The sequence below is a fragment of the Protopterus annectens genome, chromosome 8.part0, assembly GCF_019279795.1.
Source record: "Protopterus annectens isolate FY-2018-M chromosome 8.part0, PAN1.0, whole genome shotgun sequence".
Lineage (NCBI taxonomy): Eukaryota > Metazoa > Chordata > Ceratodontiformes > Protopteridae > Protopterus > Protopterus annectens.
Window position 1 is genome coordinate 1,026,647,368 of NC_056741.1, and position 17,933 is coordinate 1,026,665,300.

At 39.7% G+C, this 17,933-nt stretch overlaps 1 protein-coding gene across 1 annotated transcript in view; it reads left to right on the forward strand.

Moving 5' to 3' along the window:
- Window positions 1–17,933, forward strand: part of GRAMD1A (GRAM domain containing 1A) — a 1,293,980-nt gene that overhangs the window by 387,556 nt on the left and 888,491 nt on the right. The window contains exon 3 of the mRNA XM_044079359.1: window positions 13,548–13,568. Coding sequence (XP_043935294.1) covers window positions 13,548–13,568 — 21 coding nt within the window. The remainder of the gene's footprint in view (window positions 1–13,547; window positions 13,569–17,933) is intronic.

Below are 17,933 nucleotides of genomic sequence, written 5' to 3' on the forward strand. Positions count from 1 at the left end.
AACTGTTCAGAAGAAATGTCTGTAGCTATAACTTTCTGGATTCTGTTAGTGAAAATGGTAGATAAGATTTTGATGTCAACGTTAATAAAGGCAATAGGCCTATAGCAGAGAGGGTTGGACTTGTCAGAGTTCGGTTTTGGGGTGAATATTGTTTTAGAATTGTTCATATACTTATTAGTAATCTTTTTAGAGATGATATAATTATACACGGCAAGGAGAATTTTAGAAAGTTGACAACTAAAAGTTTTATAAAATTCTCCTGTAAAACCGTCAGGTCCTGGCGCCTTATTTGGTTTGAGTTTTTTAATAGCTAACATTATTTCATTCAGTGTTATGGAAAAACCCTTTTGTAGTTGTGTCAAAGGTGTTATTTCTTGATGACTCAGAAATGATGAAAAACAAAACTATTACATAGGATGCCTTTAAATGTAGAACTGTTTATATTTGATGGCATTATCTCAAGCTACAATGTGTGCACCTAGTGAAAGGCCACAGTAACAGCCACCATTTCAAGCAGTAAGAAAACAATAAATGTATCCCATACCTGGTCATTTAAAAGTGCAATGATTATTCAGACTTTAGTGCACATGAAACATAAGATCTCTCACAATAGAAAATTACAGTATATACATATACATACATATATATCTACATATATGTATGGATCTACTTTATATAATCGAAAAATGACTTACTTGAACTTCATAATGCCGAGACCACTTTAGTGAAACATCATATTATCGAACACCTGGAACATGGCAGTGTCACTCCAGGAAACTAACCACTGGGCCACCATGGTGAAAAAAAAAACAAAACAAAGCAAATCAAACCCGCCCATGTGGGGGCTTTGTCTCCACACCCCCTAACTAAATACACCAACTCCAAGATCGCACTGTAGCGGAGAAAAGAGCAAAGTTCACCATGGTGGCGATAAATGCACTCTCCTTTGGAAAAAAGTACCGCTAATCTTAGAAAATGGACATGGTAAACAAGGGAAATAATTAATTCAAGGTTTAAAGAAGATGTGGAGTATTGTTAACAGAAAGAATAAGAAATGCTGCCAAGATGAACAACAATCTTTTAAGAACCATGGAAGAATGTTCCAAGAATATTAACAAGATCTTAAGTACATATTCATGTATGGATTGTGGCACAGATGGATAAAGCTCTAAATGCATTCCTTGTGACTGCCGTTTAAGCAGTGGCTTGGGCTGTGAAAGAGACGGGAAGAAGAGGTGGGAGGGAATGACTTATGCTGACTTGGCCAGAAGCCGTGATCAGGAGATGTGGGCCTTAGACCTCCCAAAGCCAGTGATGGCAGACGTTGTGTGTGTGTGTGTGTGTGTGTGTGTGTGTGTGTGTGTGTGTGTGTGTGTGTGTGTGTGTGTGTACACATATCAGGGGAGGCTATAGGTCCCTCCAGTGCTACTGGTGCTCATGTCATCCCCCCGAAGGTAAGGAAGTAGCTGTGAAGGAAGTGCGTCTTTGTCATGTGTTTGGGATGAAGCATGTTGCTGGTAGGGAGGTGAAGTGTTGTGTAGTACCATGCAAGGCTTCACTTTATGGTGGCCATAGGCACCAGACTAGCCTGTACAGTGGGATGAAGGTCTCCATCTTGCAGCTAGCGGATTGATGAAAGGAATATAGGCAGATGCTCTGGAGAGGTCTTGCATCCTCAGTAGGATACTCGGTATTGGGGAAATTAATGGGATCATGTAATTGGGGGAAGGCTTGATAGTCAACAGATGGGAGGGGAAATGACATAGAAAAAATGTTGAATAAAATACAAAACATGAGTAAAATACATTATTTAGAAGCAACTCCCACATGTGTGGACTAGATGCATACAGCAGTGAAGCATCAGAAGGTGCAAACATAGTCAAAAAAAATATGCTGAATCCAACAAAATGTAATGGGCAAAACATCTCACTATATAACCTGTTTCACTTTCTGAGAAAACACATGTAGAATACCAGTGCAGCAATTGTTAAAAAATGGGTTTCAAAACATTTTCAGGTAAGAGCAAGGACTTGCCTCTCACAGTCCCAAGGTATCACCCACTATCTTTGACACTGTTCCACTACTGAAACTGAAATGCGAAAAACAGACATACCCTGATGCCAGAATCTAATGCCCAAAACACACAAAGGTGAAAAACAATTTTTTTTTGCAAGAAGGCAAGCTTCCACTCCCCCAGACTTGTATGCACCAGCTCCACTGTCGCAAAAACACACAAAGTGACAAATTTCCTAAAACAAGGAATCACTGTTGGTGGACATGTACAGATCCTTCTGACAGTGATTTTCTTTGCAAAACAGTGATCGTCATTCTGTTCCTCATCTGAAGCCAAACTGGAAGAGAAAGAGGAATGTGGCTGGGAAGGGACGGATAGTCTGATTGCCACTCTTCTTACCTTTAGTAGAAGGACAGTACTGCCTATGAGCAAAGACATGCTTAGTGGGGTAGTTTCTCTGAAATTTAGGCACAGGAGAAACAAAACACATTTTAAGCTTCTGTAAGGTCTTACCCTTATCCTGAAGGGACTTAAACAAGTCAGATGCAGCTTCCCCAATCAAAAATTTATAATCCAGAGGAGCATCCATCAACTTAGTTCTAATGTCATCAGGTAGAGGTTTGCGTTTAAGCCGAGATTACCACCTCATAACAGAACCATATATAGCAGCCCTAGAAGAGGCATCCACCTCATCATAACTACATTTAATAGAATGACAAACAACTTTAGAGGATGTCCCTATCAAGAAAAGAACAGAAGTTTTACCCTCAGTTTACCCTCAGTGTCTGGAAAATCAGAAATAAGTTGACAGGCCTGTGAAAGAATGCCAACACTTACTTAGACCTATGGGTCTGATAATTAATCACCTTAAAAGCTAGGGCAGCAGACGTGTAAACCTTTTTGCCCAGCCTGTCCATAGTTCTGCTGGCTTGACAGAAGGCAATAACTTGGGCAAAGGAAGCAGTTGAGACCGCTTATCAGAGGCTACGTACACTACCGAAGGGTCAGCAGCAGGATATTTATATAAAAAAGAACAATCCTCAGGAACCCTGTAAAACCTGTCAGCCTTCTTGGGAGCAGAGGGGAGAGAATCAGGCACCTGAGAGGCATTGGAGAAAGCATCCAGTAAAGCAGCCAAGACAGGACGAATAGCCACAGGGTTAGGAGAGTCTAACTGCAACAACTTATAGTACCTCTTATGGATATCAGAGACCGGAGAACAATCCCACTTAAAAAAATCCATCATCCTAGAGAGTGTTTCTGCAAAGGAAATTTCTTCCAAAGGAACATCAGGACTAATAGATTCCTCCTTCTCTGACCCATAGTCCAAAGGAGAAGGAATTTGAGTAGAATAAGTTAGGGATTCGTCAGCAGAATCAGACTCGTCCTCGAAAGAATCCTGGTCTGTAGGCATTTTAAGAGGAGTAGAGGACCAAGGAGGAGCAGGAACTGAAACCCCATGAGGAGGCTACAAGGATATTAAGGCAGAAAATAACACCTGAGCAAAAGCCTGACAGTCACTTTGTGGGATCCTTAGAAGTGGAAGAAACATATTTATTATTTGTTATTATTTTATTTATTTACATTTGTTTACCGGGAAATTCCGACTGGACACAGGTCTTTTTTTAGCGCAGGCCCGGGGAGAAAAGCTCCACAGAATGAACATGGTAGATGGTAAACAATAACAATCAAGGTAGTTATATAGTAGAGGTGATAATAACATGGAGAAATACAGGAGCAAATTAGGTACAATTGAGTCGTAAGCATTGAGAAAAAGAAGAAGTAAAACACAGAGCTACAATTTTTCCAAACGGTAACTAGATAACAATAATAGTAGAATAAATGATAACTAAATCCTGAAAGGATTAACAGGCAGTGAATAATCTTCAGTTCAGTTTTATAGTGATAGAGGGGCTACTCTGTATAAATCTGGGAAAGGAGAGAAGGGTTTAAGGGGTGTTAATTAGTCAGGGTTTGGACAAGGACAAAGCCAGTGAGAGATTGAGATTTAAGTGGAGCCTTGAAAAGACTGCAGGAAGGAAGGGTAGTTATGGTAGTGGGAAGGTTGTTCCAGAGCTTGGATAAAGCGCAGGAAAATAGTGTTTCACCTGCTGAGTTTTTGGCTTTGGTGACCTGGAGTAGATTTTTGTTGCAGGAGTGGTAGGGTTGGAGAATTGTATGGAGCGATGGAATTCGGAGAGTGTGGTTTACTAGTTTATGAGCAAAGGTGAGTTGAATTTGGTGTAGGAGTTGTGGGAGTTCAAGCCAGTCAAGGTCTCTAAGGTAACAGTGGTGGCTGCGGTAGGAGGTACCAGTGGAAAATTTTGAGATTTTTTTGTCTCGTTTTTAGGGGAATGCCCTGAGAAGGCTCATATCCAGGATGACAGTCGAGAACCATAGTAGGAACTTCTTCCCCAGCAACAAACTGAAGAACTCCCCTAGGCCCCTCAGAAAAAATCAACCGGGGTTCCCTCAGAACATCTGAGACAGATGCCTACAAAGCTTCTTTGGACATGCTGCCAGTTGGATCCTCACCTGCCTCCAACACAGTCGCGACCGAGAAATCCGACATCATAGCCGGGCGAGCATTTGTGTTTGTAATGACCTTGGGCGAAACACCTGGCAGAGGCTGGACAGTGGAAGATTCCGGTTGTACCTTTTTCACCTTCTTCCCTAACGGCTGACCATCAGGACAAGAGATTCCATCCATAGTATCTTTAACGAGTAGCTTAAGATGCTGGTTCTCAAGATACAAGGAAAGGAAGAAAGTGTACTACGAAGGGTTTTTGGAACAAACACCTGACAAATAGAACAAGACGTATGGTTATGAGAAGCACCTAAGCAAAAATGAGACTTATCGTGGCAGTCTCTTTCGGGAATCTGTCTCCCACACTGGCATTTACTCTTCCAGGATGACATTAACCTCAAGGAACATAAAAATACAAGAAAAAACAAAATCCCCAATTTGGCACTTATTTTGCAGAAACAGTAAACAGTAGAAAGTCACTGGAGAATGAAAATGTGTTCAACTGGCAGACAGCGGAAGCAGGTAAATAGAGTGATGGTGTAAAAGATATGTTCAGACTGGTGGCAAAGCAGTTCTGTTTTTGGTAAGCTTGAATATCACCTTTATGCCCTGCGTTACACAGGGAGCATAATGTGTCGTTCGGCATACCTTTTAAATTCAGAAATCTTTGGAAGACTGGCTGGTTGTCAGGCTTGTGCGGCAGGGAATCCCATATCATTAAGATTACTGCAGCAGTGAATGTAAGGGCATTCCCTTTTATACAACAACTCTACTTCAAAATCCTCCATGATGATACAGACAGCTTTGTCTTTCACTTTACAATGTACATAATCTGTTCTGAAGATCAGAACTTTATCCAAAGGTTCTGATATTTGGGATATGATGACTGACACTACTCAAAGCTGCTGAATCCAAACACAGTGACTCAGCTCATTAAACATTTGTAAACCTGATGTCCTGTGCATCACCGTTACAGGTGAACTTTGACAAAAAAAAGTGAAATACATACTCCTTAACCTCTTAACATCAGATAATAACTGGTTTAATGCAAAAATAATGAAACGTATTCAGCCTGCAGTGTGCATTCCATAGTAATTCAAGGGACTGTCCAGTCATACATCCGAACCCCTGCAAAAATATCAAGGAAAACAACTAGTCAGAAAAAAGCAAGGAAAACCAAACTCCTATGAAATACCTGTGCCTGATCATTGAGTGCAACACTGTGAGCCCAGCATCTGCTGTTAAACTCACTATCCAAGAACACTGTTAAATTATCTCCTGAGGAGTAGAGGGATAAAACCCTGACTACAGGATAGGAGGTCAAAGTTTGATTATCAGCTCAACCACCTGACTAAGGTGGCACAGTGAGAGAGGAGCAATGCAGTGGAGTTGGTCTTGCCGAGTGTTGTTAGGCACACTTGTAAGAAATTATTTATCTGGGGGAGACCAGAGAATTCTGAAGTGTATGGGAATTGTCCTGCTGGCTTGCTTCCCTTTTGAAAATGAAAGACAGCCCAGCACTGTTGCCCATTGTTCAGAGTGCAGAAAAACATGAGGGTGCATTGGGTGGAAGAAAGAGCAGAAAAAATCTGATGGAGGTCTTGGTGACAGTTCCCATGATCACCCCTCACTCACAGAGCCCATAGGGGATTAGTTACTGGTAAGAAAGTTGGTGGTTGGCAGGCAGTGTGTGTCAAACATAGTAAGAAAAGAAAAAAATATGTTCTCCCACACTATTACTGCTGTTACTACAAAAAAGGCTGAAAAAGTAAACATCATGTTCACTTCTATGAATCTACCCTTGCAAATTGCTCCTTTCCTTTACCAAACTAAAAAAAAATAGCTTGAAACTGCAAAGTACAAAACAGAGTATAAAAATAATTAAAGTAATAAAAATGTGTAAATTGAATGTACAAGGCGTAAGGGTAAGGTCATGTGTCATTTGACATCTTTTGCTGTGATGTATGTATTTGTGTTGGGCAGTTGTGTACTTTTGCATGATGGAACAAGAGATTAGAAATTATCCATAGGTTCATAGGTACATACTAGGCTGTTGCTCTGTGAGGATCTGAAGGAGCCCAGCCTTAGATTTCCAAGATAGTTTTTAGCCCATATATTTTGCATACAACTAAATATCCAGTAATGTGCACTCACTTTAATCGTATGGGCTAGCAGCATTTCTGGATTACTATAGAACATTTCAGAAATGTCTGATGTAGCATGGTTATTAAATCATCTGCATAGATTTTGCTGCGGTATTGGAAAGAAGCACCACGTTTTAGAAAATAGTCTAATTTTGCATTGTTCTTAATGCAGCTTTATAATAAAACTGTTTCGTCTTCCTAAAAGGAATGTAAATGTGAGTTTCTTCAGAAGTGGGATGTGCAGTTAAAGGATGCTTTTCAGTACCTCTCAGACATATACAGTGGAAGTGGAAGCGGGCCTAGATTGCACAAACCTGAAAGCAGTGAAGCAGACCTAGGTGGACAGTTGTGCTCTGTGCCAAGTATGCATAAGACAGGAAGAGAAGACAAGAGCATCATAACAGTAGCAGGGAGCTGCAAGCACTTCCCTTCATTGTGCATTATTATTAATAATAATAATGATAATAATTAATAAATCCTTAAATTATTCAGTAGATCCAAAACCCATCTTTAAGGATAATTTCTAAAGCATTACAAAAGAAAAAAAAAAAAAAAACAAACAAACATAAAAAACACTTTCAGATTAAAGAAGCCCATGAACATAGGCTGGATTCTGAAGCCAAAGATAATTATAAATTCTTGTTAGGCTAGGAAAAAAAAAAAAAAACAAAACTTATCCCCTCATTGTTTGGAACTTATTCATAAGGGGGCCTCCTTTTCTGACCCATCTTGCCAGTATCGTTTTGGAAAAATTAATGCCAGTATCACTCTTGATACATCTGTTCAAATCCCCCAAATATCTGAATTCGTTACTCCCCCAGTTATCCCTAATGATCTTTTAATGAAAATGTTAACCAAGGCCAGAAGCACTTCCTCGATGGGATCTCACAACATACCTGGTTGCTTAATTAGTACTGTTAAATATGCCGTTGTGATAAACTCCACAAACTTAACTTTAGCCACTGTTTTGTCCCTGATAAGTAGCACACAGCAATAGTGATGCCCCTCCAGAAGAGTGGCCTTGCATCCAACGTGGGTATTTCCAGAACTGTCACCCTTACAAGCCTCATCTGCAAAACTATGTAACTTATAACTGACCTTGTAAATTGTGGTATCAGAAATCTGGTTAGACATGACCCCCAAAAAATTGGCTGTGTGATGGATTGATCGTGGCTATTTTAATCTGTTAAATTTCTTTGGAAAAGTTATGGAGGCTGTAGATATTCACCATGCAGTGCATGTGGCAAATATTGACTTCCCTAACGCCTTTGACACCTTTCCCTTGCCAGTATCATACAAAACTAAATGCTTTAAAAATCAACCCATATATGTTAAGATGGATAGCAATCTGGCTAAAAAACAGATTCCACTCAGTGTATGAAGGTGAACAGCAGTCTCTCAGGAGTCCATGCAGGAACCTCTCCTTTTTGGTATTTACACCCCTGGGCAAATCAACAACAGCAGCAAAACCATCTTTTAATGCTAAATATTAATATTAGAAGTATCAAAAATAAAATACCTGAACTCCAGGCCACAATAGCACACTACTCCCCAGACATAGTTGCTTTAACAGAAACCTGGCTAAATAAAAACATAGCTAACTCAGAAGTTCTCCCTACCGGCTACAATATCATTAGACAAGACAGACCACTTCGTAAAGGGGGTGGAACTGCCTTACTGTACAAGTCAAACTTAACTGTCCATCAATTACCAAACTCCTACCCCTCCCCCAATAATTGGGACATACTTATCTCACAACTTCAACTTCACCCTAAAAAGGTCATCACCATAATTGTGATCTATATTCCACCTGGTAATACACCTGCTAGCCTTGAAGACTTATCCTGGTGTTCTTCCACATACTCACAAGAAACCCTTATTCTGGAGGACTTCAACCTAGATTGGTTCACCTGTATATCAGAACCACCAAGTAATCTAATAAATCTCCATGGCTACCAGCAGCTAGTCCAAATTCCATCTAGATGTGATAAAAAATCTAAAAGAGAATCCATCCTTGATTGGGTCCTAACTAACAACCCCGCATTGTACCCTCACACAGGCAGTCTCCCAGACACCTTAAGTGACCACAACATAATGTACTTTATACATAGTAGAACAAGCATATGCAAAACCACTAACTATATTTCCACTAGAAACGCAAAAAAATTATCTCCTGAGGTCCTCAACACTTTACTCTGTAACTGTGACTGGACCCCCCCTAAAAACCCTCCCACTTGACCAGGCTGTAGCATATTTCAACAAAACATTTCTACAACACCTAAACACTGTCGCTCCATTGTGCAAAATCAAGGTTAGATCCTGTACAAACTCCTAGCTCAGTAAAGAAACCAAACAAATCCTCAAGTCCAGAGACACTGCCTGGCTTTACTATATAAAAAACAAAGAAACACAAAGCCTAACTAAGTACCAAGAACTGCGCAACCGTACAAAAAATGCATTAGGCTGGACAAAAAATCCTACTACACAACATTACAAACTAAATACCAACACAACCCACAAATATTTTGGAAAAATGTAAACCAGCTACTAAAATCCACCCAAAAGGCTACCCCCAAACCAACCACCCCTGACACTAAAGTTCCCATCGAAACACAATTCAACTCCCACTTTGTGAACTCAATTCTATCCTTAGTATCACAGGACAGTTCCTTCCTCACTATCCCCCCCAACACAAATAACACTAATACAAGCTTTACCCTCAAAACAGTTTCTACCACTTCAATCAAAAGCATGCTCTCCAAACTAAAAAGCTCATCAACAGCAGCCAACCTACTCCCCAGCTATTTCTTGAAACTCACAGCAGATGCTATTGCTATCCCAGTCTCCACTCTCATAAACAGATCAATTGTTGAAAACTATGTGCCCAAACTCTGGAAAATATCCTGGCGGGACCTCCACTGAACTTTATAACTACAGACCCATTGCTTTACTCTCCCCCCTGGCCAAAATCGTAGAAAAATGCATCCATACCCAGATGCTAAACTATCTCCTAGACAGCAACATCCTGCCACCTACTCAGCATGGTTTCAGACCTGCCCATAGTACCACTACAGCCCTCCTGTGCTTCACAGACACAGTAAACCGTCTCAAAAATGAAGGCCTACAAGTGTCAACTCTTTTTTTGGATATGTCCAAAGCATTTGACACAGTCTCACACCAAATCCTGTTAAACAAACTAAACCAATATCATCTATCAAATCCCACTCTTACCTGGTTGCAAAGCTACTTAACTGACAGGTACCAAGCTGTGAAATGGGAAAATTCTCTCTCTCCTCAGCTGTCCATAACTATAGGAGTCCCACAGAGTTCTATCTTAGGACCACTACTATTCACAGTCTTCACAAATGACCTCCATACCTCCACACAGCATGCATCTATAATTCAGTATGCAGATGACACTACCTTAATCTGTGCTGCCCAAAACATTCCCACCCTCCTGCAAACAACTCAACTAGCATTCTCTGACGTTGAAAACTACCTTACCAAAGCCCAACTTATCCTCAGTCCAAAGAAAACTCAGCTTATGATTATAACCAGTTCTAACAAAAACACTAACAGTCAATTCACTATCTACTCCACTAATGCTACTCCAATTGCTCCAGTGGCACAGGCTAAGCTATTGGGAATAACCATAGATTCTCACCTGAAATTTGATAGTCATCTCAACTTAACTATTAAAAAAGTACATGCCAAACTGGGGTCGCTCTACCGTATCAAACCATTTCTTACCAACAACACAAGATCAGCCATTGCTCGCTCCCAACTTCTATCCACCCTACTTTATGCATCTCCCATTCTGACTAATCTCAACAAAACTGAGCTAAGCAAAATGGAAGCCTGTTATAACAGAATTGCCCGCTTTGCTGCAAATTGCTCATATAGAACTCATCACTGCACTACTTTGAGACAGCTCCACTGGCTTGAACTGCCCAATCTCCTAACCTACAATCAGCTCTGCCTCTGTCATTCTATCTATTACCTCCCCAATAAGCGTCCTGCCCTCAAAAACCTAGTACAACATCACTCAGCCAAAAGGTCTCTTAGATCATCAAGCAAACTACTACTAGAAGTCACCAACAGCTACAATAGCTTTGGAAACACACTATATAGTTGTTCAGTGGCTAAAAAATGGAACTCTGTCCCTACAAGCAGTCAAAACACATCATCCAAAGCCTCCTTTAAAGACCTCATCAGGCACCATCTCCAGGAAAGTTGGCAGTGCCATGATTGCTCCCCAAACTAGTGAAAGCGGATAACACATACATACAAAATCCAGAGCACTTGATAATAGTTTTCAATCTTACTCACAAACACTGGCTAATCTACAATGTATGTACTGTACCTGTGTACTATGTATGTATTCTACCAATGTTCCAAATTTCAGGTGTACACCACAAATCTATTAATTACCTTTATTTTTAAAATTAATATTTTTTTGTTTGTTCTCCCCACTGTAACTGTTTATGTGCCGCATACCACTGTAAAAACATGTCTCCTGTAATGTGTGTGTGTATACTGATCATGTCTAAATAACTAAATGTGTCTGTAATTTTTCTTTGTGGAGCTTTTCTCCCCGGGCCTCTACTGAAAAAGGGCCTTTTCGGCTCAGTCATACAACCCCAGTTAACAAATGTAAAATAAAAATAAAAATAAATAAAAATTTTCAAGCAGAGAGCCAAGACATCAGGCTGTCAAAGTTTGTAGATGATGAACTTTACTTAGTAAACTCTTGCTGTACTAAAAATTGTCTCAAACTTAATGCTAAAAAGTGCAATATCACTTTTGGTAGACTGTCCTCTCTCACATTATACTTTCTAATCTATGATTGCTAATCTATGAACGTAGGGAACTAGCCATTTAGTTTGATAGCTTCCTTTCTTTTGAAGATCATGTGACAATGGTTGCCAAGAAATCCTTTTGTTTAGCCCAACTAATTGCCAAATGTACTTCATAATTAAAGAGATAATCTCTCCAGTGATTAAGCCAAGTATTAAACATGATGATCTCTTTGGGCTGTATCTCACTAAAAATGTCAATCAGTTGGAAAGACCCCCAACATTTCCTGACCAAACGATCATATGCCTAAAGTCTCTGAGCTACCAAGCTCTATTTCTTTATTCAGTGTATTATAGACTTTTGAGGGAAATCTGTTTCGCTTGCTGCCATATTAAAGACTCGATTGCCCTGGACCTCCTGTTTATCTCAAGTCAAATATGTCCACCAATGTTAGAACCAGGAAATAAAATCTTTGCCAACAGATAAATAAAATATGGTGGAGGGACAGGTTTAAAATCAAGAAGCTCCCAAATCTCTGGACTAAACTTCCCCTGCATGTTAAGCAGTGCAACTGACTATCTTCTTGAAACATAAACTAGATGATAGGATGGTTATTCACAAATGTACTGCAGGATTGACCGGTATCTCCCCTGTAGAAAGGAAGTGTTGCCTGAGTGAAGGTACTGAGAAAGAGAAAACGATGCTGAGACTCAGTGAATGAAATATTTATGCAACTGTGTAAGGATGTATTGTGGCTCCCAGTTTTAAGTGTAAATTACTGCCTCAAAGCATCTTAATACACAGAGCATACATAGAAGAATTCGGAACAGTGTAGGCAATATCTGTTCATAACTTAATCTCAATAGCAGTGGAGAATTTCCAACACAAGCCTCTTGCTAGTGGTGTTCCAGGGATGCATAAGCAGAAGGCAGGAAGGAATAGGGTTTCTCGTATCCACTACTAGCTTACTGTATACTGTAAGTTTGCATATATAGATTTTCCAGCACATGCCACACCCTGCATTGGGCTGCCAGGAAGCAGCAGTTTAGTACATATGTGCATGATTGCAGACAATTTTGAGGTGCACATATTGGAATACTAGATATATGTGTGTAAACTACTGCTGTGTAAGTGTTGTCTGTAGTGTGTTGGCATTGTAGTTACATGGGCTGTGCCTGCTATGTGATGCTTTTAATTATGCTACAGATGTAAGCATGTTACAGAGACGCATCATTGTGCAGCAGTAGTCAGAGTACCCACCTGTGGCAACCTGCAGACATACCTGCTATTAACAACAATGTAATTGTCAAAGAGGTGCCTGCTTTTACCCATCATGTAATTGTTAAGAGTTAACAAGTATGTGTATGACTACAGATCTGATAATCATTTTCATACTCCAAAGTCATTCATTTGCCTCCCCCAATTATTGGGAGACCTCTTTGTAGAAATGTTTGTTTGCAGAGGAACACCCCATTTTAGGTGTGTGTTACTTCGCACGCTCCTCATTGGCATGGTTCCGAAGTTTATACTGGATCTGTAGATTGAAGTTGCAAGAACATTTTTCTTTTGGAAATGGAAGAGTAAGATCTTCCTAGAAGGCTTGGAAGCATCTTCAGTTCCATTTACAGCGTAGGGAAGTGTACAAACCACAGTTCTTCTGTAACTGTGATCTTACTACATTCACACACAGGTTTGATGCATCAGTTTGCCCAGAGTGTAATTGTTTTGTAATTTGTACTCGATATGCTGAGAGTCAAAGAGTAAGAAGATGAAAGTTTGGGGATTTAATCCCATTATGCATAAAGGTCTGCATGGTCATAACGAGAAATATATGGAAAATACTGTGACAGAAATTTTAATTTGGTGGTGAAGAGTAGCATATAGGGAGACGCAGTAAGTTTAATTTCTGTGCATCTGCGGTGGAGAATCTTTTTATATGATGTTTATTGTATACTTTACCAGTTCTTACCAGTTATCACATATTTGATTTTCATAATAATCTGTTGGAAACATAATTGCTGATGTGTTAAAATATCTAACTTTTTGTCCCACTTTTTTTTTTCAGAAAATGCAGAGCTGGTACAATGTAAGTATGTTTTCTTTATCTGTGTTGAATGTAATAGAGTTAATGCAAGGGTGTTTGGTGGAGTGCTGGGGGCATATGCAGCAATATATTGTGTACATCACTGTATACACTTTTTAAAAATAGTTTATTTTATGCAATGACATGTACTACAATTTAAATTACAATGCCTTGGCATATGCATTACAGTCTAAGTTATATATTTTATTTTTTTTCAGAACTCCAGATGTGCTAAATTTATTTTTTTCTTTTTTCTAAAGCATGTCATTTCAGTAGTTTTTTTCATCTTTGGAAAGATGCATTGCTTACAAAAATGCACTGTCTGTGGTGGGTTGGGGGACTGTACTTGTGTATGGTTATGTCTGGAAGTTGCTATAAAATCCTGGCTACAGGCGTAGGTGATAGTGAGTTTGTGGGTGCAGAATAGCAGTGTAAGTCATTTTCTAGAGTACTGTACCAGCTGCATCCCAAGATGTCCTGGCTGTGCCAACGGCCCTGACATGTATACTTGCCTCTGAGACAGCATAGACATGGAGAAAAGAGAAATGTCTCAACAAGGAACTGAACTCACATTTTCCTTATTCCTTAAGTTGCGTGACCAACTAACACAGTAGAGCATCTGTGACAACGCAACATATTAAGATGCTGAGAGCATACAGTAGTGATTTCATAGAAATATTGCTTTGTATTTTGACTAAAGAGTACATGATAAACAATTGTGCCCTCATGCTAAAACAAAACTGGCTTGGCTTCACAAGAAAGGAAGAATATTTAACTGAATAGTGGGGATGTCGTATTTCTAAGTAAATTACTTGTTCAGCACTCCTGGACTTGCATCCAACAGATGTTATATGTTGACCTCCATTTTCTCATTACACTTTCACTGGAAGTCTCTGTCACTTCTGTCCAGTCTCTTATCACCAATGCTACAATTCACAGCTGAATAAATGTGTTCCACTGCTGTCCTTATAAACAGTTGAGACAGTGTTAGGAGATGCACAATCAGTGTACAAAAGTCAAAACAAATATTTTTGTAGGTAGCAAGTTTCTCTGAACCCCACAATGGAGCAGGGTAAACCCCGTACACTCCCTAATTTAGTCAAATCCATGGACATAGAGCAGTATGGATGGAAAGGAAAAACACCCCATAACAATGCACTTAGGTTTTGAACAAACAATGGTCTTATTGTGCCTGCATCTGAGTGATGCAAACAGCATTGAAAATTAATTTCAGCTTTTTGTGATCTTCTGTTCATAGAGTACATGGAGGGTAAACCCTACTCATTTATTAGATGTAAATGACCCATTATAATGCTGGCCATAAAGGTGAACAGGTTGGAAGTAACACTGATGAATGTGATAAAGTTAAAAAACACTGATTTGTGAGTTATTCTTCACTGTAATTTACCGAAAGCTTGAAGTTTGCTTTGTTAACTGTATATTCTGCATCCTGTAATTTGAACTGGATGTATGCCCACCAGGTGTATTTGATAATATTGTGGTTAACATGCTGTTGTGACTCTTACCTACTGTCGTGTTAATTTTATCTTGCAAGTCACCTTTAAAGGAGCCATTTACTGTCCGAGATATACCCTGTCAACAAAGAGCAGCAGATAATACATTTAGACCTTATTTATCCTGTAGTCATAAGCTGTTAGCCATAATTAACCAGCTGGTGAGCCTCATTATATATTTTTCTTGAATTTCTCACAGGTTTTAGAGCTCTGTGTCTTCATGGATGATGTGCTTTGTTGTGTGTTTTGTCTATATTTGTGTAAAAAAAAATTGCATCAGGTTCCTCTGACAGCATAGACAGAAAGGCCTGACTACATCCCAGGCAATCTGAGTTCAATTATCGGTTCTGACACTTGAGGACAGGCTTGTCAAGTCATAAGGGAGTGGAGGCAGGATGCATACAGTCACGACTGCACAACGTTGCACTGCACTTACTGGTGACCTTTTCACTTACCATACCCCCTTGTGATATTAACCTCTATTAACAAGGGTACAGGAGTATGCATTTGCAGAAGGGAATGCATTTTGGGTTCCCACAGTGATATAAATAATTTGTTTCCCCAGCTCACTGCACATGGTTAAGCCATACAAATGCCCTCATTGCCTGGATGCTTGTTAGGGCACAAGCAGCTATCATGGCTGCCACAATGACGGCTCATCCGCTCATCTCCGTATTCTACTGGGGTAGCTTCCCGGGATGAGGGATTAAATGTGCAGAGTCTGATTAAGGGAGGCTTGATGGTCAGCAAGCATGGGGGCAGAAAGCACCTAGAAAAAAAAGTATGTCTTAGTTGAGCACTAAGGTGCAGCCCCAACAGTACAGTGCCCTTTTCTACCTTTGAGACTCTTTGCCTTTGCTCTTTACAACCTTTTTTTTAATACGTCATTCTTTCTGACTGTACTGTCATCCATTCTTTAATCACATGTTGTTGTCATTCTACTTTGTCTGCAGAATGTCAAACAAATTAATAGACTTGACAGGACTCAGAGGTCATTGAGTCTTGACACACATTACAAGACGTCTAAAATCGAAGGTCAAGCCCTACACTTCCTTTGAGGCATTTTTCCCGTGCATTTGTATTACAGCAAGCCAGATTAATAGAGGTATCCTTTTTGGTGGGGGTGGAGTGCTCCAGGTTTTTATATCTGGTGCTTTCCTTTTTCTGTAATTATGGATAATAACATTGGTGCTGTGCTGACATGCTGATTGTCATTTGTACCCGAGACTGAGGTACAAAACAAACTTCATTCTGGGATCAGTAAGCTTAAAAGTGGCTGGGGAGAAAATTAACGAACAGTGAATGTGAACAACATTTGAAACTGTCCTGTGTAATGATAAGCTTGACAAAGACAAAACGGACAACTTTAAAGATTGTATTCATTTAGAAGGATCTTAAGGGTCTCTCCTCTGTTAAATACTGTTGTTTTTTGTTTCTTTTTTATATATGGTTGTGTTGTATATTAAACTGCATAAGTCCATGAACCTTAAATTTATATTATAACTTTAACAAAAAAACTAAATTTCAAGATAACATCAGAAGTAGCTAAATCATATGCCTGGCATAGAAGCTGAGAACCTGTGGGTGATGCAGATGGAACAGTGTTATCAAACACAAAAGAGGAGCTCTGAACCAAACTGGGCTGGAAAATAATGAAATACATTTAACCGTAGTATGTTTATGGTTACAGTGTGTACCAGTCTGGCTGAAATACATTTAACAGTAGTATGTTTATGGTTACAATGTGTACCACTCGGGCTGAAATACATTTAACAGTAGTATGTTTATGGTTACAATATGTACCACTCGGGCTGAAATACATTTAACAGTAGTATGTTTATGGTTACAATGTGTACCACTCGGGCTGAAACACATTTAACAGTAGTATGTTTATGGTTACAATGTGTACCACTCGGGCTGAAATACATTTAACAATAGTATGCTTATGGTTATAATGTGTACCACTCGGGCTGAAATACATTTAACAGTAGTATGTTTATGGTTACAATGTGTACCACTCGGGCTGAAATACATTTAACAGTAGTATGTTTATGGTTACAATGTGTACCACTTGGGCTCCTAATAATATAGACACTACAGACCAACAAATAGGTTATGCATTTTATTACATAGATATAAGAGATGTGCTGAAAGCTTTTCTGGTCCATTTCCTTTGCTGTGTGGTGCAGCCTTGGCTACCCAAGTAGGTGATGTATAATGGACTATGATGTGACTAGTTGGCCATACATCTGTGCCACAGAGACAAGAACATTTTTACTTGTCTGTGTCAAAAGTGTTCTTTAATATTTGAGATAAGTATATAAATTACTTTGAACTCATTAGTCTAGCGCTTCTCTGTTTGCTCCAAGACCACGTGACACCATAAAATGGGTTTGCTGAGCCATTACTGAAACAGTGCTTTTGGACAGGGTAGTGCAGCATTATACTTTGCTTTGAGTAGAATAAGGAATTACCTGATGTCCTTCAAGGATGCATCTGCAGTCCTTACAAATGGGTTGTCCTGTCGTCAGGCAGCCCTTCGGTCGGCCGGATTCCAAAGTCTGGGTCTGGCCTCGGCTGGTGTCGCACTTCACCCGACGTCATAGCTGCAGTTCTTCGGGTATAAAGGCATCAGCCGACGCCATTTTCCTCAGTCTTTCTTGCCGCGTGGCGCCCGAAGCAGAAGCTGTTCATAAGTGCCGGTCGGTCAGAACCAGAGATTACTACTACCGAAGACTTCTAAAAAGCTAAGTACCCCGTTGGGGACTCTTTCTTGCCTCAGCCGATGTCAGAAAAAGTGAATAACTGTTTAACTTGTGGGAAACAAATACCTCATAAAGATTTCCACTCTTAC